We start from the raw sequence: 24,393 nt of genomic DNA, 5'->3' as shown, positions 1-24,393 counted from the left end.
AAAGTAAGTTGTGAGTAAAAGTAAGATTATGGCTGATGTTGAGTACCGTAGAACGACCAAGGATGAGAAACATCTTCGTCTGGAATGAAATAATTTCCTGGTGGAGGTATCCAGATCTCATCATCTGGTGCTAGTGTAGTACCATCAATGTCTGCATCGTAACCTTTAGAGGTGTTAGATGTTGATGACCAATGGTAATACCTATCTACCCAGTGAACAGGTTTAGAGTCACTGCCCCAAGTACGGTTTTGATAGGAAACTGTACGGTTAAATGAAGTTGTCAAGTTTCGATTGCGCGCAGTTATTGGAAGTTGAGACCGCTCTTCTGATGGAAAAATGAAAAAAAGGAAATTAATGAGTTGATAAAAGATCATTTTAAATCTATTAAACATACCTTGGTAGTTAAAATTCCAGTCAAAGGGTTTATAAGTTGGTCTGTTTGCTCGTTGTTGTGAACCTCCATTCAACCTTTCCAATCTTCTATTGGATCTAATTACTATTTTAGTGTAATGTTTAAAGATGTATTTAAATTAATTTTGCACATAATTGTATCGCTAAAGCAGCGAAGAGTTAGAGTTAATGAATAAACAATCACCAAAACCAATGCAATGTTAATCGACTTTAGACTCCAGTAGCTCAAAAGATCTTTGGTTACATTTCAATGACATTCAGTGTAAATTGTTATTTTACGTTCAAAAATCATTCAAATTGGTTAGCAAAATCAAAACTAAATCACTTGATTACACTTGTTTTAACCAGAGGAAAGAATTAGATTGTTAAAGTTGCTTGTTTTGAAAAAAAAGAAACACTTACCTTGTTCATCTAAGTCTGCTTGTAACAGCGACACTTGATTAAAAAACACAGATTGGAAAATAATTGCAACAATTTGTACCAAAATAAATGGATTAATTAGCATTTTCACACAAATTAAACAGATTAATAGAATCAAAAATACAAATTAAGATAAAACAAGGGTTGAAATTCAATTTAAATCAACACATTTTCCATTGTTGCATTGAATTCACATTGAAGCTTTCACAGTTAAAAAATCAGAAGAGTAGCCAAACGGATTCTCAAAGCAAAAGTTTCATTCCTTACTCTCCCTCTATCTCACTCTCCTACATCAAAATCTGTTTCTTTTCATCTTACAAATCATAGAAAGAAAAGAAAGAAACTCGTTATTGAATCTTTCTTTCAATCTTCTTGTTAGTTTATGTTATAAGCCTTATTGATTCATATGCAATTTTGATTAAAGAATGGTCAACTGTTGCTCTGTTTTTGTCCAGATTGTCACATACTTTGAGTTCAATTTTTAGGAAAAGGTAAATCTCTTTTCTATCATGTAAACATGTTTGATCACAAAGGAATATGTGTTGTAAGTGAATCTCCGTAATTGGTTAGATGAACGGTAAAACGAGTTTCATTTCTTAAAAAAACTGGCCTCAACTTGTTTAAGGTACGTAGGTGTATTGAATGAAACTATTGACCAAATTGGGTAAAAATGGTTTCTCTTTTTGTTTTGGATAGAAATGAACTTGTTCTCATGCAGATTGTCTCGTTGTCTGGTTGGGGCTTGCTTTGAATTTGACAAAATGGATTTTGATTGGAAACTATTCTCTCTAGTTCTTATAATCTGCTTGAGACAGCGATAATGTGGTGGATGAATTTGAAACGAGCACGAATGCTAATTGAAATTATTGGAAACGGTTTGAGGAGAGACAACCAGAAAAATGATAAACAAAGCTTGATAAAAGTCAGTTTGTTACCAGAAAATAGTGAGTAGGTGTTTTAAAAATAAAATTGGTGGATTTTCAAACAAAAAATAACATCATTTTGACGAGATTGATAATCAACAAGAATAGCCACTAAATTGTTTATCTTAATTTACCTGAAAATATTAAAGAAAGACTTGTATTGAAAGTTACCTTCAACTTTCCTTTTAACACTGATACTTTTGCGTATTTAACAGACCTGGTCAAAAATTTACTGCTATGGAAAATCATGTTAATATTAAGCTTATCAGATTGATGAGAGAAGAAAATATTTCTTTTCTCTTTTCTTCTTCTATAAATTTTCTCAGTGTTTCGCCAAAGATTTGGTCGATTTTCGATATCAAACTTTTCAGGTTATTTTGAATCATTATTGTTTGAGAAACTGATGAAACAACTGTATTGGCTCATATTTTTGTGAATAAAAGTTACTTGAAATAACTAAACGTTACGATCAACTTGCTTCATCTTTTGATCACAAAACTCATGAGTTTTTGTTGACTCAAGTATCTAATATCAATACAGTCGACTGTTGAAGAATGACAGTGAAAGATTAAGGAGAGCATCAGCATCAAAATGAATCCAGTCAATCCTTTCCTCTCTCAACCTTTGCCTGCTCTAAATGCCCTTTTCCACCTTATGATGTCCCAAACAAACTCAACTGTTGCAGTGAACAAAACAAGAGGAAATGAGAGTAATCTGTAACAAGAGAAACTTGAAATTGAAACACGAGTACAAAAGTAGTGGTTCACTGTTATTGATACGTCAAATGGGTAACACACACACACTACGTTTGTTTGTACACTAAAGTACCCGGTTAAAGCAATTTTTTTCTAATAGAAAGTAAGTCTCCATCTAGTGATAATGACTTTCAGAAACTGATAGCACTTAAAATTTAGGCAAGTACAAGGATTATATGGATTATAAAAAACGATGTAAATTTTTATAAAATCATAGATGGCGACTGAAAATTGCTTTAACCGGTTACTCTAGGTATTAATATTTGCCTTTCAAACGTTAAACATTATCAATGATGATGACAATTGTATAATAATAATTATTTGAGTTTCTTGTATCAATTGAAGTGAAGAGAAAAGGCTCAGTGAAAGGTGATGAACACTTTCCGTTTTTGCAATACTCTACAGTTGCAAACAATAACAATAGTCTAATCGTGAGAATATTGATTAGTAATTAAAAAGAAATGAACAGTAATTATTAATAATTAATAATGAAATACCCAACGATTCTGCCAATCTCATCAAGAAAGCTTTATTAGTAAACTGTTTACATCTTTACATCCTGTAACAAAACAATGAATTTCACATGTATTCTAAGCTCACATCTGTGTAGCCAATTGTGATATTTACCTTAATAAATAATTACTAAAGCTTTAATTGAGCAAATTGATTTTGAATCTCAATTTCAAATTGACAGACAGTAGTGACATCTATTGCTGCAGATTCAAACCAATATTCATGGCTATCCATAGATGTTGCTCTTTCATTTTCTGACTAATCAAGTTTTCCTTCACTAAATACATTTTTGCAAGTATTTTGTTTCAAAAGCACTTCTTTTGATGCAAATTTGTTGATTTTTTTGCTAATCTCACCTTTTCTTGGTAATTTTATAAACATAAAATCAATTTTGCATTTATTTAAACGCTCAAAATCAGATTATGCTCAATTTCAACTTGGAAAATTTCTCGTCCTATCCACAAGCTTTTTGATGGCTCTTAATCTGAAGGAGTCTATGAAATTTTTAACAAAAAAACAATCACTTGAAAAAATGATCAACACTCGAAGGAATAATATAAAACTGCTTGCCTTATCCAAATGACCGGCAATTGACTGTCATCTTGTTTTCATTTGCTTCGACTGTCATAATTTGAAATGACAGAATGATGAACTGAGCAAAGTGAAAATCATTATTATCGATAAGACACAGAATTTCGTTTCAGAATCATGAATTAACTCAATATCAAAAGGGAATCTCAATCTCAATGAATGAATGACCAAACTAACAACTTACATGACAATGAGAGTTTATTATTTTATTGAAGTTCAAACATATGACAAATACATAATATGTATAATTGATTTAATCGATAAACAGTTACAATGATGAAACCTGAAATATCTCTTGAAAAATCTTGACATGTAAACTTGCAAGTGAGAAAGCATAAAATATGGTTGATAAGATTCAAAGGATAATCAAATGAAGAAAGTTGATTAAAAACATGTTCAACACTTTGATTAATTTGAAAATACATAACTATATGTAAGATCTGGTGAACATCAAATTGAACAATTTAAGTTAAGACTGTAACATAATTGATTGAAAAATAAAGGTTACCAAAATTTGGAGTCTGCGTTATCATAAGATGATGCAGAAAGGCTGAAAATCAATGTCATTTATACCGGCTACAGATGATAATATTAAATTACCAATTGAGCGCCATCTTCTCCATCTTCACCCATCTTCATCATCAATAATCATCTCTTTCTTTACCCTTTCATGTTACCCTGAAAATTTCTGATATCCTACCATTCCCTGAAAACCCTGTAACATTTTGTAAACTCACTCATCTTGTAAGGATATCAGTGTCAGTGGCTGTGAGTAGCTCAGTCTGTGAACAACAACTTACAAGGAAACATAAACATTTAGCTTTCTTCTGACAACTGTTATTACAGTTAAAAATACTAAACAATTGCTAAATTCATTTATCAAATCAATAATTAAAGGTAAGATGATCAGATGTAAAAAAAGTTTACCTCTGACAATAAGCAAGTGACAAGGTTGCCTGCTATTTTTGGGTTAGCCTTTTCAATCCATTACCATTTTATTGTTGTTGTGATGTACACACCCAGACATCCTTACCTTACTGTATTACAACAGTTGACCAGTCTGTTAATTGTCCACAATCAATTGATCTTAATGGCTTCTGACCATTCAAAAGGATCATAAGTGTTTCTGGTGTTTTGCATGTTCGACTTGATTGTGAACAAAATTCATCTAATCAAAGTGCTTGTCACCATTCAAATCAACTCAACCTTATTTAACTTTAACCACTAATCAAATGGTCAATATTAAACCATTCATCAACTAATCAATTGCTATATTTAATTTGCATAACAGTCGCGTAAATCAATGATCATTTGGTCAACTAAATTGTGAAAACCTTTTCGGATTTACTGCAAGAAACCAGAAAATAATGAATTCAATGTGGAATCTATGCAGAATGAATTGCCCAGCTTTACCTTATGATAATAAAGTAAGTAAAATTAACCTTAATCATTAATAATCCCATAATTTATCCATTTCATTGTATTTGAATGCCGTAAATTAAGAATCAACTCATTTGGATTAAACAATTAGCTTTGAACCTTTTTCTCAACCTTTTATCAAAGTGACATCTATTTTGCTCGATTTCAGTTTTTAATCAACATTGGTTTACCTCTCATTTGCATTGTCACAGTCATAACTTTTATCCAGGGATTCCAGTTTACCTGTCAAGGCTTAAACCAGTCTAATAATAATATTATTAGTAATAATTCAGGCTCTTGTTTACTATAATCATTAATTGGTAAAATCAATAAAATTGATCAATTTTCTCAATTTTTTCTCTCTCAATTATCAAAATACCATTTCTATGAATATATCAACTCTCATTATTTCTGGTTAATTCAGATTATCCCTCGTTTTCTCAGTAAATCAAGCTTAATGTCAAACAAAAGATACTTTCGGTTCACTTTGCAGTTGACATTTTCAAAATTAAACCATTAACAGTCAACATCAACAGCATACAATTCAAGCAACTCAATCATGATGATTTCCTGGCAATTCGGATAATTATGTGTTCACTTGATTTTTTTGTTCCATGTTTTTAATTAACTCAACTCAATTTAAACCAGAAAAGGCCTAAAAGCAATGAAGAAAAATGAAAAGCAGGATAATCGCAATTGGATAGAAACAAAATCAATCTCAATTCAACTGTAATCAGAACGAGATTACATTAATTAGTCTGAGCGAAGCAAAGACATGAGTTAAGTGTAACAATTACACCAATGTAACTCAAGAACCACAGACAGTATCAGTTTCAAACTTGGCATTATTGTAGGTATGATTGAGACGCAGGTCAGAAACCAAGATAATTTTGATCCGATGACGGGCGTTATAATCAGAAACCTGTGATATAATTTTGAGACATCGTTTTCTTGACCTCAAAAACAATCTTTCACTCATGACAAGATTTAAATAGTGATAAACTGTTTTTGGGTGCCAAAAACATAGTTCAAAGATTGTAAATACTCAGCTGCAAAAATTAACCTTTTAGGTTGAATCTGTTCTGTTATTTCCAACCAAACACCCAAAAATTCACTTGCTAAGACTACGCCGGCCTCCGGCTGGTCTATTAGTAATGTTTGAACATGAAGATCGAGCCTTGATACAACAGTTATTAGACAGACAATTTAGGTTTCACGGACAACTTGGCTTGTTGTGTTTTCCATTCAAATTAACTTGGTGATTGAATTAGCCTTCTTGTTTACTATTGATTGCTGACCATTTATCATTGCCGAATTGCTATAAACCTGTAGTGGTGAGATAAAGGCTGAAAATTAAATTAAATGTGTTTGTTTCAGTACACTTCATATATTTACCTTTAGAATGATCAATACTTAAAGTGATCACCAATGTTGAAGAGTTATTTATGGATGATTAAAGCTGAGAAATGATCAATTTACACTTAAATTGACTTCAAAAACATTAGATTTGGTATCGAGTATTGTAGGTTAACATAAACATCGTCCTCTTACAACTGATTTAACCAGAAGTTTGAATATTATACTTTTATTATGCTACAGTCTTCAAATGTTACCTTACCTTACAATTTATAGACTGAAATGTTTGAATCTTTAAATGTTTAAACACATTGAAAATTCATTATGTCATCAAGTTTAACCTTTTTCTGGCTTCAAGATTTTAAATCTTACGTATGGTGATTCTGCCTTTTCAAACATTGATATTCTTTTGCATCTGTCATATTTAGTCTCAGAAATACATATATTTTTGTTGCCATTTACATACCAGCCACATTATTATGACAACATTGTCATAACAGAAATCTTTCCATGATATTTTTACTCGTTATTGTCATAACCATCATCAATCCAACGTGATTTCAACCCAATTGTTTGTTTAGCTTATTTCAATGAGCTAATACTTTTTTCGCAACAGCTTCATCTGCTATTGTAGTCAAAACTATTCTCATCATTTATTTTCCAGTTTTGTGTTTATCTTAATTCAAAGACAGTTGATTATCTGGTCGAGTGAATCTTGTTGAACCATCAAGTTTGCTTTGCTATTTCTAGTGTCCACTCTATTGTGATTTAATCGTTTAATCATACAGTATCTGATTTTCGGACTCTTTTTTGAGAACCAATTTACAATTCCAATGTAAGTTTCTCGAGGAGTTTGATCAATCATCTGTTAACAGCAACAATATAACTCAGGAAATGGAAACAATAATTGAGTTGCATTGTAAAGAATGCAAAGATTGCACTTTTTTTAAAATAACTCTTTGATAAGATGTCAACTAGATTGAAGTTAAAGTGTCAAATTCAATTGTGTAAGGTTAATTTAACAGAGTAGATTAAAGGTAAGTTTTCAGCACTGTTTACAACAAAAGGCATTCCAAATAACATTGTTGTCAATAGTTGAGATTGAAATATGAAATTAAGTTGACATAAATCAGAACAGTTAATTAAAACTGAATGAGATTAAACGTTGAGGCTGGTTCAAAACAATCCTGGATGGCTTTGAATTTAAACTGATAACTTTGAATAATAAAGACTACACATTATCCAATCCATCAAACCAAGCGAAATAAAAGATTGGCATTTAGATTTGATTAATTGATTGTTGGGCGTTGAGGTTTGCTTTTTGACAATAGTAGACATTAACATCACGAGTCAAGGGATGACAGCAAAACTCATGATATCAGCAGTTAAATACATGGAGGTGTCCATAAATTAAAAAATTCAGTTGTAATCACATGCCACAATCTAACTAGATTCGGGTTTTCATTGAGGTTAGAAGAGTACAACACTTTTATAATGGATGACTTTGCCACCAAACAGAGGCTTTGGCCATATTTTTAAGAAGTTTGAGAGATGATGTACCACTTTTGGCTATTTTTATAGCTTTTTCACCAACACATCATTATGATGATCATCAGCAACATAAACTTCATAATCCTGAATGGATTGTTCATCCAACAAGCCAGACTGATGAATTATTGTTCAACACTGGACATTCCAAACCCATTACCAGTAAACACTAGGCTTAGAAGAAGAAGACATTGAAAAATATTAAAGAAAGATCAAAAGAAAGAGTTGAAACCAAATTAATTAAAATGAATAATTAAAATCTATTTAAAATAAATTATTGTACATGATTGTAATGTAATTGCATTAATACATCTTATGGCTATTTTCAAAAACTAAACCGTTAGTCAGCATTATGCTTTTGTTTGATTTTAGATTTTAATTAACTCGATTCTCATTGGTTGAATGCATTTTATGCTAAATCTCTTTTAATTTTTGCGCGCTTTTTGAATTTTTTAAGACATAAATGTAAATCTTTTTGCTAAAATTGGAGGGAGTGAGTGCAAAAGTTCGACTTTCGAGTTAGAAGCGAAGACTTGGTTTGGTTGTAGGGGTTTGAAAATAAAGTCCGTTAAGTTAAAATTAAAATTTAAAGGTTAAAATTTTCAAAGCGATAGTTTTCAATAAAATCACGTTCAAGTTGAACCTTGATTGCCTTTTGTACAGTTATGGTTATAGATTTTTTCATTAAACTGATTTTCCTAATGTAATTTTTAATGGCCTAATACAAGATACACTTACTTTGGCAAATAAAATTTTAGGTTGCTTTACAATCGATCAATCCGATTTTAGACTTATAGACATTTTTAACACTGCAAGTAAAACTTATAAACTCCATTCCTTCGCCAATTTTTATGTGCTGTAATGTAATAAAATTTAAGATCAATCAAGGTTGTATGAGAAAATTTGTATCATTCTATATTTAATGCCGTCAGGAAACCGGTTATTCATCCCATCAGTCTTTTGCCAAAATCAGGAGAAGTACCGATAAGCCGAAAAGAGCTCAATCTTAAATTAACGATCCATATCTAGTGTTCACATGCGGACTACATTATCAAGCTCATACAAACCCACCAAGTCCCAAGTCCTTTGCATTCCCTACTTTAGTTTGCCATTGCTACAAGAAATTAATCAATTTCCCGTTTAACTAATTGATTATTAACAGTAGATTCACCTGGCGAATTGATCGAATTCATTATTTCATATTTAGTGATTAGTTTTAAGTTTCAATTCAAACCTTTATTTTCAAGTTTGGCCTAAAGTAACCATATTACCATAAATGTATGACTCCATATTTGATTGCTATTGTTCAACAGTCCATTAGTGTATAATATTGTATTGTTATAACCATTATCAAAATTCAGGATCCTTTAAAAGGATTTAGCCAAAGAATTGCCTTACTTTTATTCTTGTTATTTAATGATAAAAAATGAAGCAAAACAATCGATTATTTCAATTTGCTGCATCTCTTTGTTGAAACAATCAATTTACCGGTAATTAAGGTGTATTTTGATTCTCATTAACCATTTACATTAAATTCGTGTTGATACCGAGTTAGATTCTTAATTTTTATGAATACAATATGAATTTGAATGAGGTTTAAATAACCATTGAACAATTTTTAGGTAAAATAAATGTTAAACTGATTGTGAATGAAAAAATTCAACATTCCCAGCTTATTAATAAATGCTTTTACTTTATTACAATTTAATAATTCAATAATACATAGAATAGCTTAAAGTCACAAATATAATATTTAGCATTCAACTTTCATTGTAACTTAAATTGAGTTACCATTACAATTGTAACAAAAAGATTGAAACAATTTTAAACCACCAAAGTTAATCATTACAATCAAAATCATAAGTTGACTAACACTGTGAGAGACGTTTCGAGCGGAAAAACAATTTTTCAATTGAAATTGGATAAAATGATCATCAACGGTTCAATATTGGATTCTAGCCAAAAATGTTTTGCCTTGAAAGCGATACAAATGGTATACATTTATACGAAATAAGTAGCGTCAATTTAATCAGACAATTGTCAGGATATTCTGGTTTAATTCAAAATTCCGAGGATGAAACACTTTCCATTGCAATTTGGTTTGCCAAATCAAATTAACGTTCTAGGTTGAGCCCTTGAAAGACTTCATCATTTAACCTTATTTAGTTGGAAAATGCAAGCATTGAAACAGCGTTTTCATGTCTAGTGAATAAAGGATGAAACTGAGAATGATATTCATGATATCGATTCATCTCTCGGTGAGCAACATAATAAGTCTGTTTGACTTTGAAATCCTCTAGACACCAATAATTTTAAAAATGACCTCGAGTTGAAAGACATTGAAATGTTGCTTGGCTTACAAATGAAGATTTAACGTTTAAACAGTCATACAGTTTGTTCAGTCCACGATTAAATCAGCTACAGATTGAGTCCAAAAATTGACTTCTAATAATTTCGCTTGTCTGTGCATCTCAAATTTAGATTAACCTTTTAGCTTCGTTTGAAAACCAGTCGTCATCCCGCAAACAATTGGATTTGATTTCTTTATTTTCCTTGCAAAGGCAATGGAAATTGTTGTTTGTCTGTGAATATAAGGCCGCTTAGATTTGTTTGGGTTCGAGTATGTCTTTGGAGCGTTGAATGGAAGAAGCCATTTCAGAAAATATTAAATGTCTGATTTTGTGAAGTAACCAAGTGTAAAGATTGATCGTTGGTATCGGAAATCAGTTGAGTCTGTCCTGTAAGCATAAAGAGAGGGATTCCTCGATAAAAATGAAGAATTATCATCTTAAGTTTCCAATGTTTCTTCCTTTTCTTTTCATCCTCCACTTCATCTTGCTGTGTTTCAATCTAATGATATGAACTCTCCTTGGAAACACAAAATGCATCTTCATTGAATCATTTTTCTCATCTTTTATAATATCTTTTCCCTTTGAATATCATTTCCTGACTAGACATTTCAATGATAATGTATACCAACATATTCAATATATTTATCTGTTTGTATGTTTTTATCGTCATGAAATACCATTAATATTATAACCAATGGTGAAAAATAATGTGAAAAAATATTTGTAAAGTAATGTTTTGCTCAATTGGTTTCATTTTTGATACCTAAAACTACATAGATTCATTGAAATTTTTATATTTTAGTTCGTAGGGACATAAAAACCGAGTCCATTTGTCATGAATCACTTTTTGTGTCATTTTATGTTCATTAAATGCTTCTTGCGGAATAAGATGTTTAATGCCAATAGCAAATTAAACAACTTAATTCCTGGTTGTTACTAAAAAGACACAATAAACACACCAATTGACACATTGATGCACAAACTGAAAAAAATGCACTTAAACGGAAGAAAACGAATTTCTTTCGCGTTTAGACTCTGTTATTTTGATAGGACATATAAACTGAGTCCATTGGTACTTTTAAATAGTTCATCCGATGGACAGTTTCCTAGAAAATCAAGTCCAAAGTTGAAACTTCGAACGGCTTTTGTACAACTATGGAAGCAGACTTTTTCAGGAAACTCATTTCAATGATGTATATTTTGATTATCAACCAGAAAATGGTCTTATTTTGAGAAATAAAGTTTTCTGATTTCTGTAACGCAGATCATTTCGATTTGAAATTAAACGTGTCGCATTCTGTGACCGAAAGATTTAGATTGTTGAAACTTAGTATTTGTCAACAAAAATTGATACTACACATCGACAATCGAACGATTTTCTCCATTTCTCTACAGTTCCCTTGATTTTGGCCATTGGCCTAAAAAGTTTCGTTCTCGATATTTCGAGAATGGCATGACTAATAATCATCATTCTTTAGCTGATCGTTGGATTTTATTATGGATTATGGTATAATATAAGTTAATAACCAAAAAAAATCTGAGCTAATTGATTTAATAATGAATATCATAACACATCATAAGATTTGTGTTTGTGTAAGCTTTTATCTTATGAAACAAATATCAATCGTGTAATGTGAGTAATACAATGCTATAACTTTCTTTGTATTATTTTGATTCATCTAGAATTGAAATAAATCAAAGTCCATAATAAAATCCAACGATCAGCTAAGGAATGATGATTATTGGTCATGCCATTCTCGAAATATCGAGAACGAAACTTTTTAGGCCAATGGCCAAAATCAAGGGAACTGTAGAGAAATGGAGAAAATCGTTCGATTGTCGATGTGTAGTATCAATTTTTGTTGACAAATACTAAGTTTCAACAATCTAAATCTTTCGGTCACAGAATGCGACACGTTTAATTTCAAATCGAAATGATCTGCGTTACAGAAATCAGAAAACTTTATTTCTCAAAATAAGACCATTTTCTGGTTGATAATCAAAATATACATCATTGAAATGAGTTTCCTGAAAAAGTCTGCTTCCATAGTTGTACAAAAGCCGTTCGAAGTTTCAACTTTGGACTTGATTTTCTAGGAAACTGTCCATCGGATGAACTATTTAAAAGTACCAATGGACTCAGTTTTCATGCTACTACAAATCTAGCAAGTCGCAAGTTTTAAATCAAATTTTCGTGCCTTTAGCACTACTCTTTGCATTACATTTGTAATTTTAACCAGAAAATTAATTTATTTACCAAGAAATGGGTTGAGATGAGTTAGTTTTGTTTAATAAGTTGTTGTTCGTACATTTACAAGCCAAACATCATGAGCCAAATGCGCTAATGGGAATTTCTTTAATTGAATTGAATTATGCATTAGTAAGGAATTAAATTGATGAAAGAAAGGTGATTGTAGGTGCCACCATTCTCGAAATATCGAGGCAGAAAGTTTTAAGGCCAATGGTCAAAATAAAGAGAACTGTGGAGAAATTGAGAAAAATATTCAATATTTGATGTGTAGCATCAATTTTTGTGGACAAATACTAAGTTTCAGTTCTCTAAATCTTTCGGTCACAGAATGCGACAGGTTTAACTAAAAATCGAAATGATCTGCTTCACCGAAAATAGAAAACTTTATTTCTCAAAATAAGGCTTTTTTCTGGTTGATAATGAAAATTTACATAATTGAATTAGAATTTCATGCAAAAATCTGCTTTCTTAATTGTACAAAACTCAATCGAAGTTTCAGCTTCAAACTCGATTTTCTCGAAAACTGTCGATCATAGAAATTTTTAAATAGCATAAACGGACTCAGCTTTCATGTCCCTACAAACTGAAATGTTAAAATTTTGATAAACTCGTGTAGTTTCATCTATGATGTCCATACAAATTAACAGACTCTAAACTTGAAAGAAAACAATTTTCACCCGTTTTTGCCCATTTAAGTCAATTTGTGCATAGATGGGACAATTGTGTCTTTTTGGTAACAATCAAGAATAATGGTGTTCAAGTCGCCATTGTTATTGAATATGTTATTCCGTAACAGAGACATTTGATGAACATAAAATAGCACAAAAGTGATTTATTATTGTTCATTGCAACATAATTAATGAGAAACTTGACTATCCAACGATTTGTTAAATTAATTAACCAAATGAATAGTCACAAAATGTATATTAACTGGTAATTAAACAGCGTTAAGAATATATTTCTTTCACTTTCTTCACTTTTACCGGTTAAATCCATCAGTTATGTTAACCAGTTTTTACCCCTTTCTCTACCCCTAACTCCCTTCTCGCTCCTTTTCCCTGACTCATTTTGTCTTTTCTTTTATTTTTTCTTATTTTATATTTCAATTTTGCTACCTTTTGCTTTTGAGTGTTTCTTATTCTTCGGTTTCACTGAATTTAGTTTGCTTTTTTGTGATCAACTGTGCCTTTTTTCAATCTATTCATTTGACTATTTACAATACTGATCTAATTGTGTTTTAAAAGAGTTGCCAAAAGTGTGCTATCAAAGTCTTCTCAACAATCAATTTTAGTCGTTTGGTTTCCATTTTGATCTACAGTTTGTTTATTTTTCTGTTATTATTTTTCCTTATTGTTGGAAATTGTCTTCAATTATTGTTCTTTTTTATTCTTTATATTTGTCCTTTTCTTCTGATACACTCTTCTGCCTTTATTTTGGCAATTTTATTCGTTTGTTTCAAATGATAACCTTTTTAACACGATCAGACGATCACCAAAGCTTATGACATTATTCAACTGTTCAAACCGTGTTTGTTGAGTTTGTATTTTCTCAGTCAAAGTGTTGTTCAAATAATTGAACATGTTACATCAAGTTTGACTTTGCTGTATGTTAATATTGCAATAATCTTCCATCTTTGAGCTCATAATGTTTAACCTGTGAGTTTCATCAAAACAACCTTTCCACAACTCAGGAAATTCTAATTGTGACCCTTTTCCTTTTTTGTTTGTTTCTCTTACATGTGCTTTTTCATCAATCAATTCATCAAAATCTTGAAACATCCACCTTTATCGCCATTAGCTTGAAGCTGTAAATAATCGCCTTAATTGGACTAGTCAAGCCAATGGGAATATCCATGAAATGTATCATGCTAATAACAAGAAAGACCATCTGGTGATAGCAACCCAACCCAAAAATTACGGTAAGTCTCTTGTGACTCAACAAACAACTTAATATCTAATGTGCAAATGATCAACTGATTTTACTAGAATTAACATTCAGTTACAACAACTCAGCTCAATTTAGGATAAAATGTTTGTTTCACTTGAAATTGCGTTACAACAAAGTTTGAAAAGTAATGAGGACCTCAACACTTACCCATAAGATTCACTTTACCGTATCAGGAGTAAATTACTGTCACTTGTGCAGATGCTTTTTGCTTTGTTTATGGTTGGTTGATTGTTGAAATAACCAATTCAACATTAATCATCATCATCACCATCATCAACATTACAATAACCATTATCCACAACAAAAACCAACACTGAGTTAAATTTTGTTCGCAATTGATTTAAAAAATCAATCCCTTTCCTTAAATTATAACTTTCATTTCTTTGTTTTTCTATTGGTCGGAGTACCAAAAAGATGTCTTGAAATCACCTTTAATTGCATAAAATGCAATTAAAATTGTTGCAATTTTAGTTGACGAAACATTTGAGATTCTAGGAGAAAGGCTAGAAATGAAATTGACTGAATAGAGATTCTTTCGATCATGGTAGAACAAAAGACTAATCAGGTTCAATAATAGCTTTCATCTGAAATGTTCATTCATCTGATCAGATACTTTATCAGCTCATCTATTATTTCGTATTCAAATACCGATAGAGAATAAGATTCTATTCAAGATTGTATCGTAAATCTCCTGAAATTTCTTTTCAGTATTTTAACATGTTTAGCCAATTAAATTTTCACCTATTTTATTGGTTTTTCATCTCAAAATATCCATTATTAATGAAAGATGGACGTGTTATAAACATTTAAAGTAAAAAACTCAATTTCAATTCAATCTTCTATTAGCCGTTTCAGCCATAAACGGCATCATTAAAATTGTCAGTATTTAAAATAAGATTGAAACATTACCAGAGTAATTCCTGCTCATTTCATGATCTCAAAGATGAAAGTTTGCTAAAATGTAAAACCGAATTCATTATTTTGAGTTTTTCAAAGCTTTATCAAAATTGTATTTCTTACAAACGACAAATGAGCAATTCAGACACTTCATGTAATTTGATTTCCCTAAAGGCAGATGTGAAAATAATATGAATGTTTGGGCTGTGAAGTCTGGAAATACTTGAATCAACTTGACTTTTATACTTTACTTTTATCTCATGAAATATCTGTTTTTGAAACCAAAATTTTCAAAAATTGGCTCGATTTGGCGTATCAAATCGATCTGTTCGTTATATCAAAGCTATTTCAAATTCTCCATGCAAATAGATTCAATTTAGAGTGATTTATCTAATTCAAGCCATTCTTGAAAAAAGAGATTCATTATTAACACTTTCTAACGTTATACATTTGTTTTTATCATTGCAAGTACACTTATTAATGAAATTTTGTACTCTTTCTAGTGAAAGCTAACTGTCTATTAATTGTTTAATATTGAAAAATTTGTCATTTATTTTCATTGATTATCCATTAATTGAAATTCAATAAAGCTAACAAAGCTTTTCAATTAGTGAGTATCACTTTACAAGGGATCGAGACATGAACAATGAACTTGAACTCGCATTTTGTTGAAAAGACGGAAAATTGTAAAAAAGCTGAACAAAGATCATTGGTTTTGTCAGATTTGATTGATAATAGCTTAACTAGATAATCTCCTGAGCATTTATAAGTTTTCAGGAAGACTATTGATTTTTAGCTTCGATCTCTGTCAGTCTGAATAACCTACAGTCTGAGCAGTTGGAAAATTGAATGACAATCTTTGAAAGTCTATTTTTAATGAATGGCAATTTTCATTCGCAATCAAATTTAACTTTATCCAATAATTATCAAGTGAATTTACATAAACAAATAATATCCATTTGTATTGATGCATTTATTAGCTCTTTCCAACTCAAAATGTTCAATAACAGTAATTTGAAATTAAAGTATCGTAAGTGCATTTTCATTCATTAGTATCAGAATATGGCAATAATAAGAAACGGATGTTTCATCAAAATTTCCTGTTCCGTTTATTTTTTAGCCTTCAATTTAACTAAATTAACATCAAGTTATGGTATACATTAGTTTGATCACAGCCATTAAATTTACCGATTTTCACATTTTTACAGATATTTTATTGTCAGGTTTGTAAACATTTTTATTGCTTAAAAACGATTTCATTGTTGTCTCTTTTTTCATCAATTCAATTCAATTTTACGATGCAAATGGTACAAGCGTAATCTTGTTAATCACAATCGAGTTAACAAGTACAACTTGATGACTTGTTGATCCATAAAATTATGTTTAATACTTTTGTTCATTTTTATATTACAAGATAATTAGATGTTAATAGATTTATGCTTCTTGATGAAAATACAAAATTGGTTAAACACAATCAATCAATAAACTTTCACATAATTTCATCTCTTCATGTTTGACACCTAAATGCCTTATTATATGAAAAATCAAGTTTCGATTGAAAACAATGGCTGATAATTAGTTATGAAATATATATTAATGGCAAGGAATTTCTTGGGAGTGAAACTTGACAATAAACTGTCCAAATACTAAAGTTGTTGACTAGAAGAAAATGTCAGAATGAAATGAGATTTTTGATGTTGATGGTGATAAAGATGAAGATGAAGATGAAGATGGTGAAGACAGAAAAGGTGAAAGGATATTTGAACTACAGACAAAAGCTTTGAGTAACTTTCAACTGTTAATATGATAATATGGCTTTCTGTATTTAGGAATCGATTTTTGGTGAGCGCAGGAAACTTGAAAACAGTGATATGCGTAGTTGAAGTGAAATTGGGTTGATTCAGTGAAGGAAGAAAAAAAGGTTCACCATGGTTTCCATGTTGGCCTGAACACATCTTAAACATTATTCTTGAACATCAATATGAATTGACATAAACACAGCAAACAAGCAAAGCTAAAAATTGAAAAACCATCAAATCAATTTTACCTCTTTTAACCTTTATTTTTGTTAATTGTTTACCTAATTGTTTCACTCCATAATCAAATTATTACCTTTTTGATATTTAATCAAAATTCTTATTATTGTTTCCATTAAGCAACTACCATTTTGTACATATGCTACCTTCAACCTGTCTTCAGAATTAACAGTTGAATCGTGCTTTTTAATTATTAATCGTATTTAATACTCTATTAATCTAATTGTTGTTATTAATCAGCATTTCCCATTTTCCAACGTTTCTTTATATTCCATTGTTTTAACTAATTAATTAACCATCCTCAAGCCATCCATAAATTGAATCTAAACCATAACCGTTTACACTCCTTTACCTTCAAAGAAACCACAACAGTTTTCATTCTTGTTTCAATGAAATTTTATATTTCTTTGTGTTTTATCATGAAAAAAACAAACTCCAGTTTCTTACATGAAGAGTAAATCATTTGTTTACAATTTATTAACACAGTTGACATTTAATTAAATCGTGATAACCCAACCATAATCAAATTGTATCATTTCTGCTCAACTCAAGTCCCATTCAATTGCTCACCTATTCTTGTGATTCCCAATCAATTTAATTGCCCTTAATATTTAGTCAATTATCATCATAATTTAAAGTAAACATCATTTTCCCGTTGTTAAACATTTCGACTTTTGATTATCATTGTTAAATATTAAATCATTAAATAATATTATGATTATAACCCGTCCACAGTTTTGAAAAACAAAGGTTGTAATTTAATTGTACCTTTATTTTTGCTGCTACCTTATTTTGACCCTCCTCTTCAATGTTTGTGATTTAATGTATGATTTACTGTTAATCGTAATTGTAAATCTGTTTTACTTTTACAATTGTGCTGTCCCTTCATTTATAACAATGAATCAACGAATTTATAAGACTAAGTCAATTTCAGAATTAAATTTCGCCCAATCATTACATTTCACCATTGAGTGTGACACAGAATTTATTAGTTGGTCATTGACAATATTCAAGCGAATCAACAAATTGTCTGTTTTATTTTCATTCAATTGTTAACCGTTGATTCTGATAGATTTACAGTTAAACTAATAGTAAAAATTATGATCGTTCGTTTGCTAATATTGAGTTAATCACAAAACCTTTTCCTTGTTTACAATATTTTGGATTTACATTAATTATTCTTCTTAATTTTCTTTAATCTTAATTACAGTTATCAGTAAAGCTGTGGCACCGTCGCTTCAAAATCAACAATCAAATCTATTCAATCCAATTACTAATTTATTAACCAGTGATATCAGGTCAACTTCACCAGGAAGTGTTGTTGTTGCGGCCGCAAATCGCTTTCTCAAGCCCATTAATAGATCATCAGATCCATTCTTTGGTGGATTTGGTTGTCGAAAGAAACAACATCCCGTTTATAATCGTAATAAAGCTGAAATTGGTGATGTCAATGGATTTGGATTGAGGTCTAAAAGTGAGGAGAGACAAGTCGATCATAATAATAATACAATAATAACTGCAAATCCTCTTTCCAATACAACTATTCAAAAAATTACTTCAATTAAATCAAATCAAGTAAATCTTGACTATCGAGACAACACGGAATCAAGCAAATATCATTGTCTTGAAACAAATAATAATATAAACCGACGTAGTCGCTCAGCTGAACCCAACCGTCTCATTAAAATCGATACAACTAACAACTGGAAACAAATGGATGTCACTGAAATGCCAAATGCTGAACCAGCTTCTAATCCAAATAATTGTGGTAAAAAAGTTAAAAATTTGGTTAATAATTTTACTGGTTCCAGTGAGTATCGAGCTGCATTCAATTGGCCTCCTGGTTCACAACCATCAACAACATCAATAGCACCCACTAACCAATTGATCAATGCTAATGGAACTTCAACTACATCAGTTAGCCTAATGAATGGAGTTAAATCCCAAACAATAGCTGATTTTAGTGAAATTAGTGCAAATAATCAGAGTTTACCTCAACAAATTCCTGTCACTAGTAATCAATTTACTCTAGCTCCTGGTCCGGCTGGTTTACCAAGTCATTGTGGTATGAGAAATGAACCAGGTGAATGGGTTAAAGATAATCCACAAATATTATTTTCTCGAGCAACTCCATCACCACAACCAGATAAACCAGGAAAACCAATAACAAAAACTGAATACAAGAAAAAATTTAAACCATTTTCAACCTATGTTTACATTCCTGGAAGTGGATGGAAAAAGTCCAAAAAGGTTGACTCTTCAAATGCCACTGGTATCGCTGGATCTAGCAGTGAAGGTGCTCTTGAATGGTACGATGAGGTTGTTGAGCGAGCTAAGAAAGCTTGTGAGTTTCGTTCAAGATCTCAATTTGGTCATCCAATTGTTGGAGTTGATCATTTGGAATCAATTTACCGAAAAACTTCATCCAACCTCTGGAATCAACCCAAAGATCGGTCTATTGCGGCACTTGCTTTAGCAACAAGTCATCATCTTCGAGTATCTACTCGCCCCTCGAAAGTATCTTCCCGTGATTCATCTCGAGATTCATCAAAGGCTGGCTCAGATCGTATTACAAGTAACCATTTAAATGCTAGTATTTCACCTCAAAAGGAAAACTCGCCAACAGCACGAAAACAATTTGGTAAACAATCAAATTAAATTACAGAAAAGCCTAAACTACCAAAAATAATAACCCATCTTAGTACACATTTGACAAACCAAGCCTTTTCAATGTCCACCTATTGCATGTTAATCCCAGTTAATTTACCTGTATGCGTAACTCAACTAAGAAAAGTGAAAAGAGCAAAAATAACAACAATCAATTACAATTACATTATTACCAGACAAGCAAAGGGATAAAAGAAACAACTATTTCACCTTATTTTTTCTTCTCTCCTAAATATAACCATAATATAATAATAATAATTGATTTTATCCATTGCATGTGTTACTCCTTCACATTTGAATCACTGTTTTATTTCAAGCTTACATTTTAATCCTCTTTCAATAAGTTATTGGAATGTTTTTTGTTATTAATGTAATGTCTTCCCAATCCTTTCCTTTTCCCTTGTTTTGTTCATTCCTACATGTACAACATCCATTCACTGTATCGACCTGATCACCATATTTAACCCTGAAAATATCCTTTTCAACAATCCCGTGTTTACATGTTTCAAAATCAATGTCTGGTCAAATCCAATTCTGGTTCAATTCTGGTTACCAATGAAACTCTCTGTATATACGAAGCTTGCCAACGCCTATCAACCTATTATTTAAATAGTGATGAGTGAGACTGAGAGAAAGACTAAATTCAGACTCTTTCAAAACTCAGAGTGCAACAAAATATACACCCATAAAGCCTATTAAAAGGAAGATAAGAAGGAGGAAGAAGACAAAAAAGTAAAAATCAAAGAATCAGTTGAAACTTTGATCAACTGTTAATAGAAGAAATATAACCGAAAACCAATAAGACAGAGAAGACAGAGAAGACAAGAAAGTAGGACAGGTTTGACTCTACAGATGATAGTGATGATGAGGAGGACGAGAATGATTGTGTTTACAAGTCTTAACCTTTAAGAAGAACGATGTCTGGGAGGAAAATCAATTCTCAATGATGACCAAAATTATCATCACATGGAGAGATGAAAATTTAGGTTATCTTTTGGCAATTGTTCATTTTGTTTCTTATTCATTTTGACCTGATTTTTAGCCTATTTTGTCTGTGAAACTCATCATGTCCCATTTGCATTAAATAATTATATTGTACTTTCTTTGAAACAAATTTCATCTTAACATTACTATTTGAGTTATCAAGTTTTCATTGAAATAATAGTTAAGCTTGACATAGCAAACAAAATGATTACATTGAGGAACTGTAGTAACAGTGAATAATTCAAGTCTTTTTGATTATTTATTTGTTTTCTTGTTTCTCAAGGAATCATTATCAAGACAATTGTTACGATTATTTATCATTACAACTTGCTAACAATTACTATTTAGTTTGAATGACGAATCCCTTGAATATAAAATTTACTCGAAGTAACATAATAATATGACAAAAATGTTCCCAATGGAAACCATTAATTTGTGTTTCTTGCCTTGTTTCAGCTCTAGGTTAATTGATCTTAGACAGGTAATTAAAGGGTCTGTCATATTAATATTAATTAACTGGGCTAGTTAAGTAACTAGAATTGAAAATTTATGCTTTACTTGAAGACCATCAAAAAAGGAGGATGCCTTTTTGTAACCTTAGAAACCTTTTTACCAGACATCATTAATTCACTCCCAATTTTAATATGATAAATATATTGTTGCATATTTTTTAACCATATTTTTAGGGTTAAAAATGGTGAGATAAACAATGATTTATTTTTAGCTGGTAAATCATTTGATTGAGCCCTTTAAATCGATCAACAAATCAGTTTACCTTTTCTATTTTTGCTCGTCTCTTCCTTGCCTTTTCAAACAAATTTGTTGATATTACCTTTAAAATCAATTGTGATCTCATTTTATATTCTAATGATTCCTTTCATGCTTTTAGCTGAAAAAAATAAACCAAAAAGCCACCAAACCGCTGCTGAATCAAAATCCAATGCTGCTTCTCGCAAACCAATACCAGGTTGTTATACTTCAACCCCTCAACTATCCAGCTTTAGCTTGCTTCTTAGTTTGCAGTTGTGCTAAATCATGTTTAACATTAATTGATTACTCTTCTCTATTTTTACCAATTTAGCACCCAAAAGTAAATCTTTAGCTGATAAAAAGCGATCTGGTGGCTTAAACACTCCTGCTGGAGCCAGACCAGCCTCAGTTGAATCTGAGGGAGGAAAAATTTGGCTCAAGCCAAGGAAAGAGGATAAATCGACTACTGGAAGTGATAAAGGTGATAGTGAGAAAAAGGATTCAACAATTAAGCCTGAAGATGGCGGTGATTCAAAAAGGAAAGCTAGTGAAGGTGAAAATGGTGCTCCAGCGGGTGCTTCCAGTTTAGGTACTTCCGGATCTTTGACTCCTCTACTTTCTCCTCGTGAAAAAGAGGGAAGGAAAGATGAAGATGAAACTGCTTCAAATAATACTAAGTCACCAAATACTTCTGATGATCAACCCAGATCACCCAGACCCAATTCATTGGTTGGTTCCATTGGTTCCATAACTAATGGCGGTATTGATTTAGCTTCACCTCCAGCCTTACCCGATGGTCCTGTTAAAACAACGGAAATCAAATCACCTGAAGAAGTTACTGGAGTTAAATCGCCTTCCCCTGAATTGTGGAGAGTTACAGTTGATACTGGGACTGATATCAATTGGACAGAGTCAAAACCTGCTAATATTGTCGATAATAATAATAAAGTAAACTCTAACAATAATGGAATCGGCGAAAAAGATGCTTCTTTGGAATCAAATAATGATAAATTAGAGATTCAATCAAACGAGAAGGAATTTTCAAGTCAAAAGCAATCAGGAGATAACCCAGAAAATGTTAAATCTTCAGGTAGGTTAATTTTATAGTACCTACTATAAACTTGATACTTGGTTTAACCACATTAGATGGAAGTAATTTTATTTTAATATAGCAAATTGCATGGTAATTATTCTGAGTATCAATCCCGCACATTTTGAGCTGACTACAAGTCGCCTTTCAGTTTCCTAGCTTGATAAATGTATCATTTTGCCAATGAATTATGTTATTTTCATTCAAATTAGTTCATCTAGTTATGTAAAAATTTATCCACGAAAATTTATATTTTACAGTTGGTTAGATTTACTATAAATCTATAATTTGCTCTCGATTATCTCATTATCAGTAGACAGCTAAATGATATCAATATGAAACAAGTTATTTTTTCCTCTATTGAATAATTCATCTATGGGAATTTATTATTAAACCAAGGTCAATTTTAATCGCAGTTGCTATTACAAATAAATGAATGGAAATGCGATGAATTATGGAAAGGTTTGTATTGTTTTATTTCCTCAACTAATATTTACAAATGATAACTAAATCTATTTTTCGCTTGTTTTTACCTTACAGAGACAAACGAGGATTTGTATGGACCGTTATCCCTCTAAATAACCGCTAAGAAACCATTGATTTTGATAAAAGATGAACTAGGATCTGAGACGGTTAAAGCTTTTCATTGCCACTCAGTTAAAGAAATTAAAGGATCGATTGGAATATTTTGCAACTCAACTTTATTAAATAACAACCCAAAACTCGATTAGCGCCACAAATTATCGATTAAAATTGTTCAATGTGATTTGTTGGTTGGTTCATCAGCTGAAATATCCTTATCCTCCGTGGAATAATCAAGATATGAAAAGGGATTCGGCTAAAATTAAACTTGACCTCTAATCAATATTTGACTTGTAATTTGCTTCAACGTAATTATTACCAATTGCTTGAAGTAAAGGTTTAATACTAATTAGATTGCTGATGAATTTACCAAGAATAATTCAGATTTAAATCTAACAAGCCGGGGACGTATCTTGATTGTTCAACAGATTTGATTAACAATGGAAATTTTGGATGACAGCAACCAAATTAATTGAACAGTCAAAAAGATGCTTCTAATGACTTGCTAAAAATTGCATTTTTGCTTGTTTCCCATTTAAGGTCACTTTTCATTTTTCATTGTGCTTAATTTAAAATTTGTTTGATTCTTACTAATGACGATCATGACTAATTTACCGTTGATTTGTGATAATTTAGTTTCATTCAATGATATTTACCATTTTATTCAATTGATACATAATTTAACAACCTTACGGTTCTAAATCACTATTAACAGTAATTCACATTGAGAAAACCCTTCTTGATTGAAAGTGAAAGCATAAAATGAGTTTTTGTTTCTTTTTTATCTCATATTGATTCTGTTAAAAATAATTAATTATATTTGAATCCATTTTGTTCATTATATCGTAAATTCTTTTGTTATTTATTCATTAATAATGCTTCCATTTTTTACGGTTTCACTC

General features: G+C 31.0%; 2 protein-coding genes and 1 long non-coding RNA gene across 9 annotated transcripts; 1 reads left to right on the top strand and 2 right to left on the bottom strand.

The window, feature by feature from the left end:
* Positions 1-6: 6 nt before the first annotated feature.
* LOC149093472 (uncharacterized) lies at positions 7-1,160 on the bottom strand. 2 transcript variants are annotated; one of them, XM_089269003.1, is made up of 3 exons: positions 814-1,160; positions 395-496; positions 7-325 (listed from the first exon to the last, which is right to left on the bottom strand). In XM_089269003.1, exons 1-3 carry the CDS (start codon positions 914-916, stop codon positions 27-29), a joined length of 504 nt encoding a protein of 167 aa, XP_089125129.1. In that variant the 5' UTR covers positions 917-1,160; the 3' UTR covers positions 7-26. The 2 variants fall into 2 exon arrangements, with proteins under 2 accessions (XP_089125129.1, XP_089125130.1); XM_089269004.1 differs by having other exon boundaries at positions 7-322.
* A 3,215-nt stretch (positions 1,161-4,375) lies between these two features.
* Positions 4,376-24,380, top strand: LOC107364090 (uncharacterized). Of its 6 annotated transcripts, XM_015931395.3 has the most exons (8): positions 4,376-4,510; positions 4,905-5,040; positions 14,336-14,456; positions 18,629-20,059; positions 21,959-22,036; positions 22,151-22,909; positions 23,326-23,371; positions 23,450-24,380. In XM_015931395.3, exons 2-7 carry the CDS (start codon positions 4,981-4,983, stop codon positions 23,343-23,345), a joined length of 2,469 nt encoding a protein of 822 aa, XP_015786881.2. In that variant the 5' UTR covers positions 4,376-4,510; positions 4,905-4,980; the 3' UTR covers positions 23,346-23,371; positions 23,450-24,380. The 6 variants fall into 6 exon arrangements, with proteins under 6 accessions (XP_015786881.2, XP_015786879.2, XP_015786884.2 ...); XM_015931393.3 differs by lacking the exon at positions 23,326-23,371; XM_015931398.3 differs by lacking the exons at positions 21,959-22,036; positions 23,326-23,371.
* Positions 6,143-6,566, bottom strand: LOC107364092 (uncharacterized). The gene is made up of 2 exons (XR_001569061.3): positions 6,428-6,566; positions 6,143-6,358 (listed from the first exon to the last, which is right to left on the bottom strand). It is a non-coding gene; the product is annotated as an uncharacterized LOC107364092 (long non-coding RNA).
* Positions 24,381-24,393: the final 13 nt, after the last annotated feature.

The sequence above is a fragment of the Tetranychus urticae genome, chromosome 3 (genome assembly GCF_039701765.1).
Source record: "Tetranychus urticae isolate SD_2017Ah chromosome 3, NJAU_TeUrti_SD_1.0, whole genome shotgun sequence".
Classification (NCBI taxonomy): Eukaryota; Metazoa; Arthropoda; class Arachnida; order Trombidiformes; family Tetranychidae; genus Tetranychus; species Tetranychus urticae.
The sequence above is the reverse complement of the archived record's forward strand: the minus strand, read 5'-3'. Positions and strand labels throughout refer to the sequence as shown.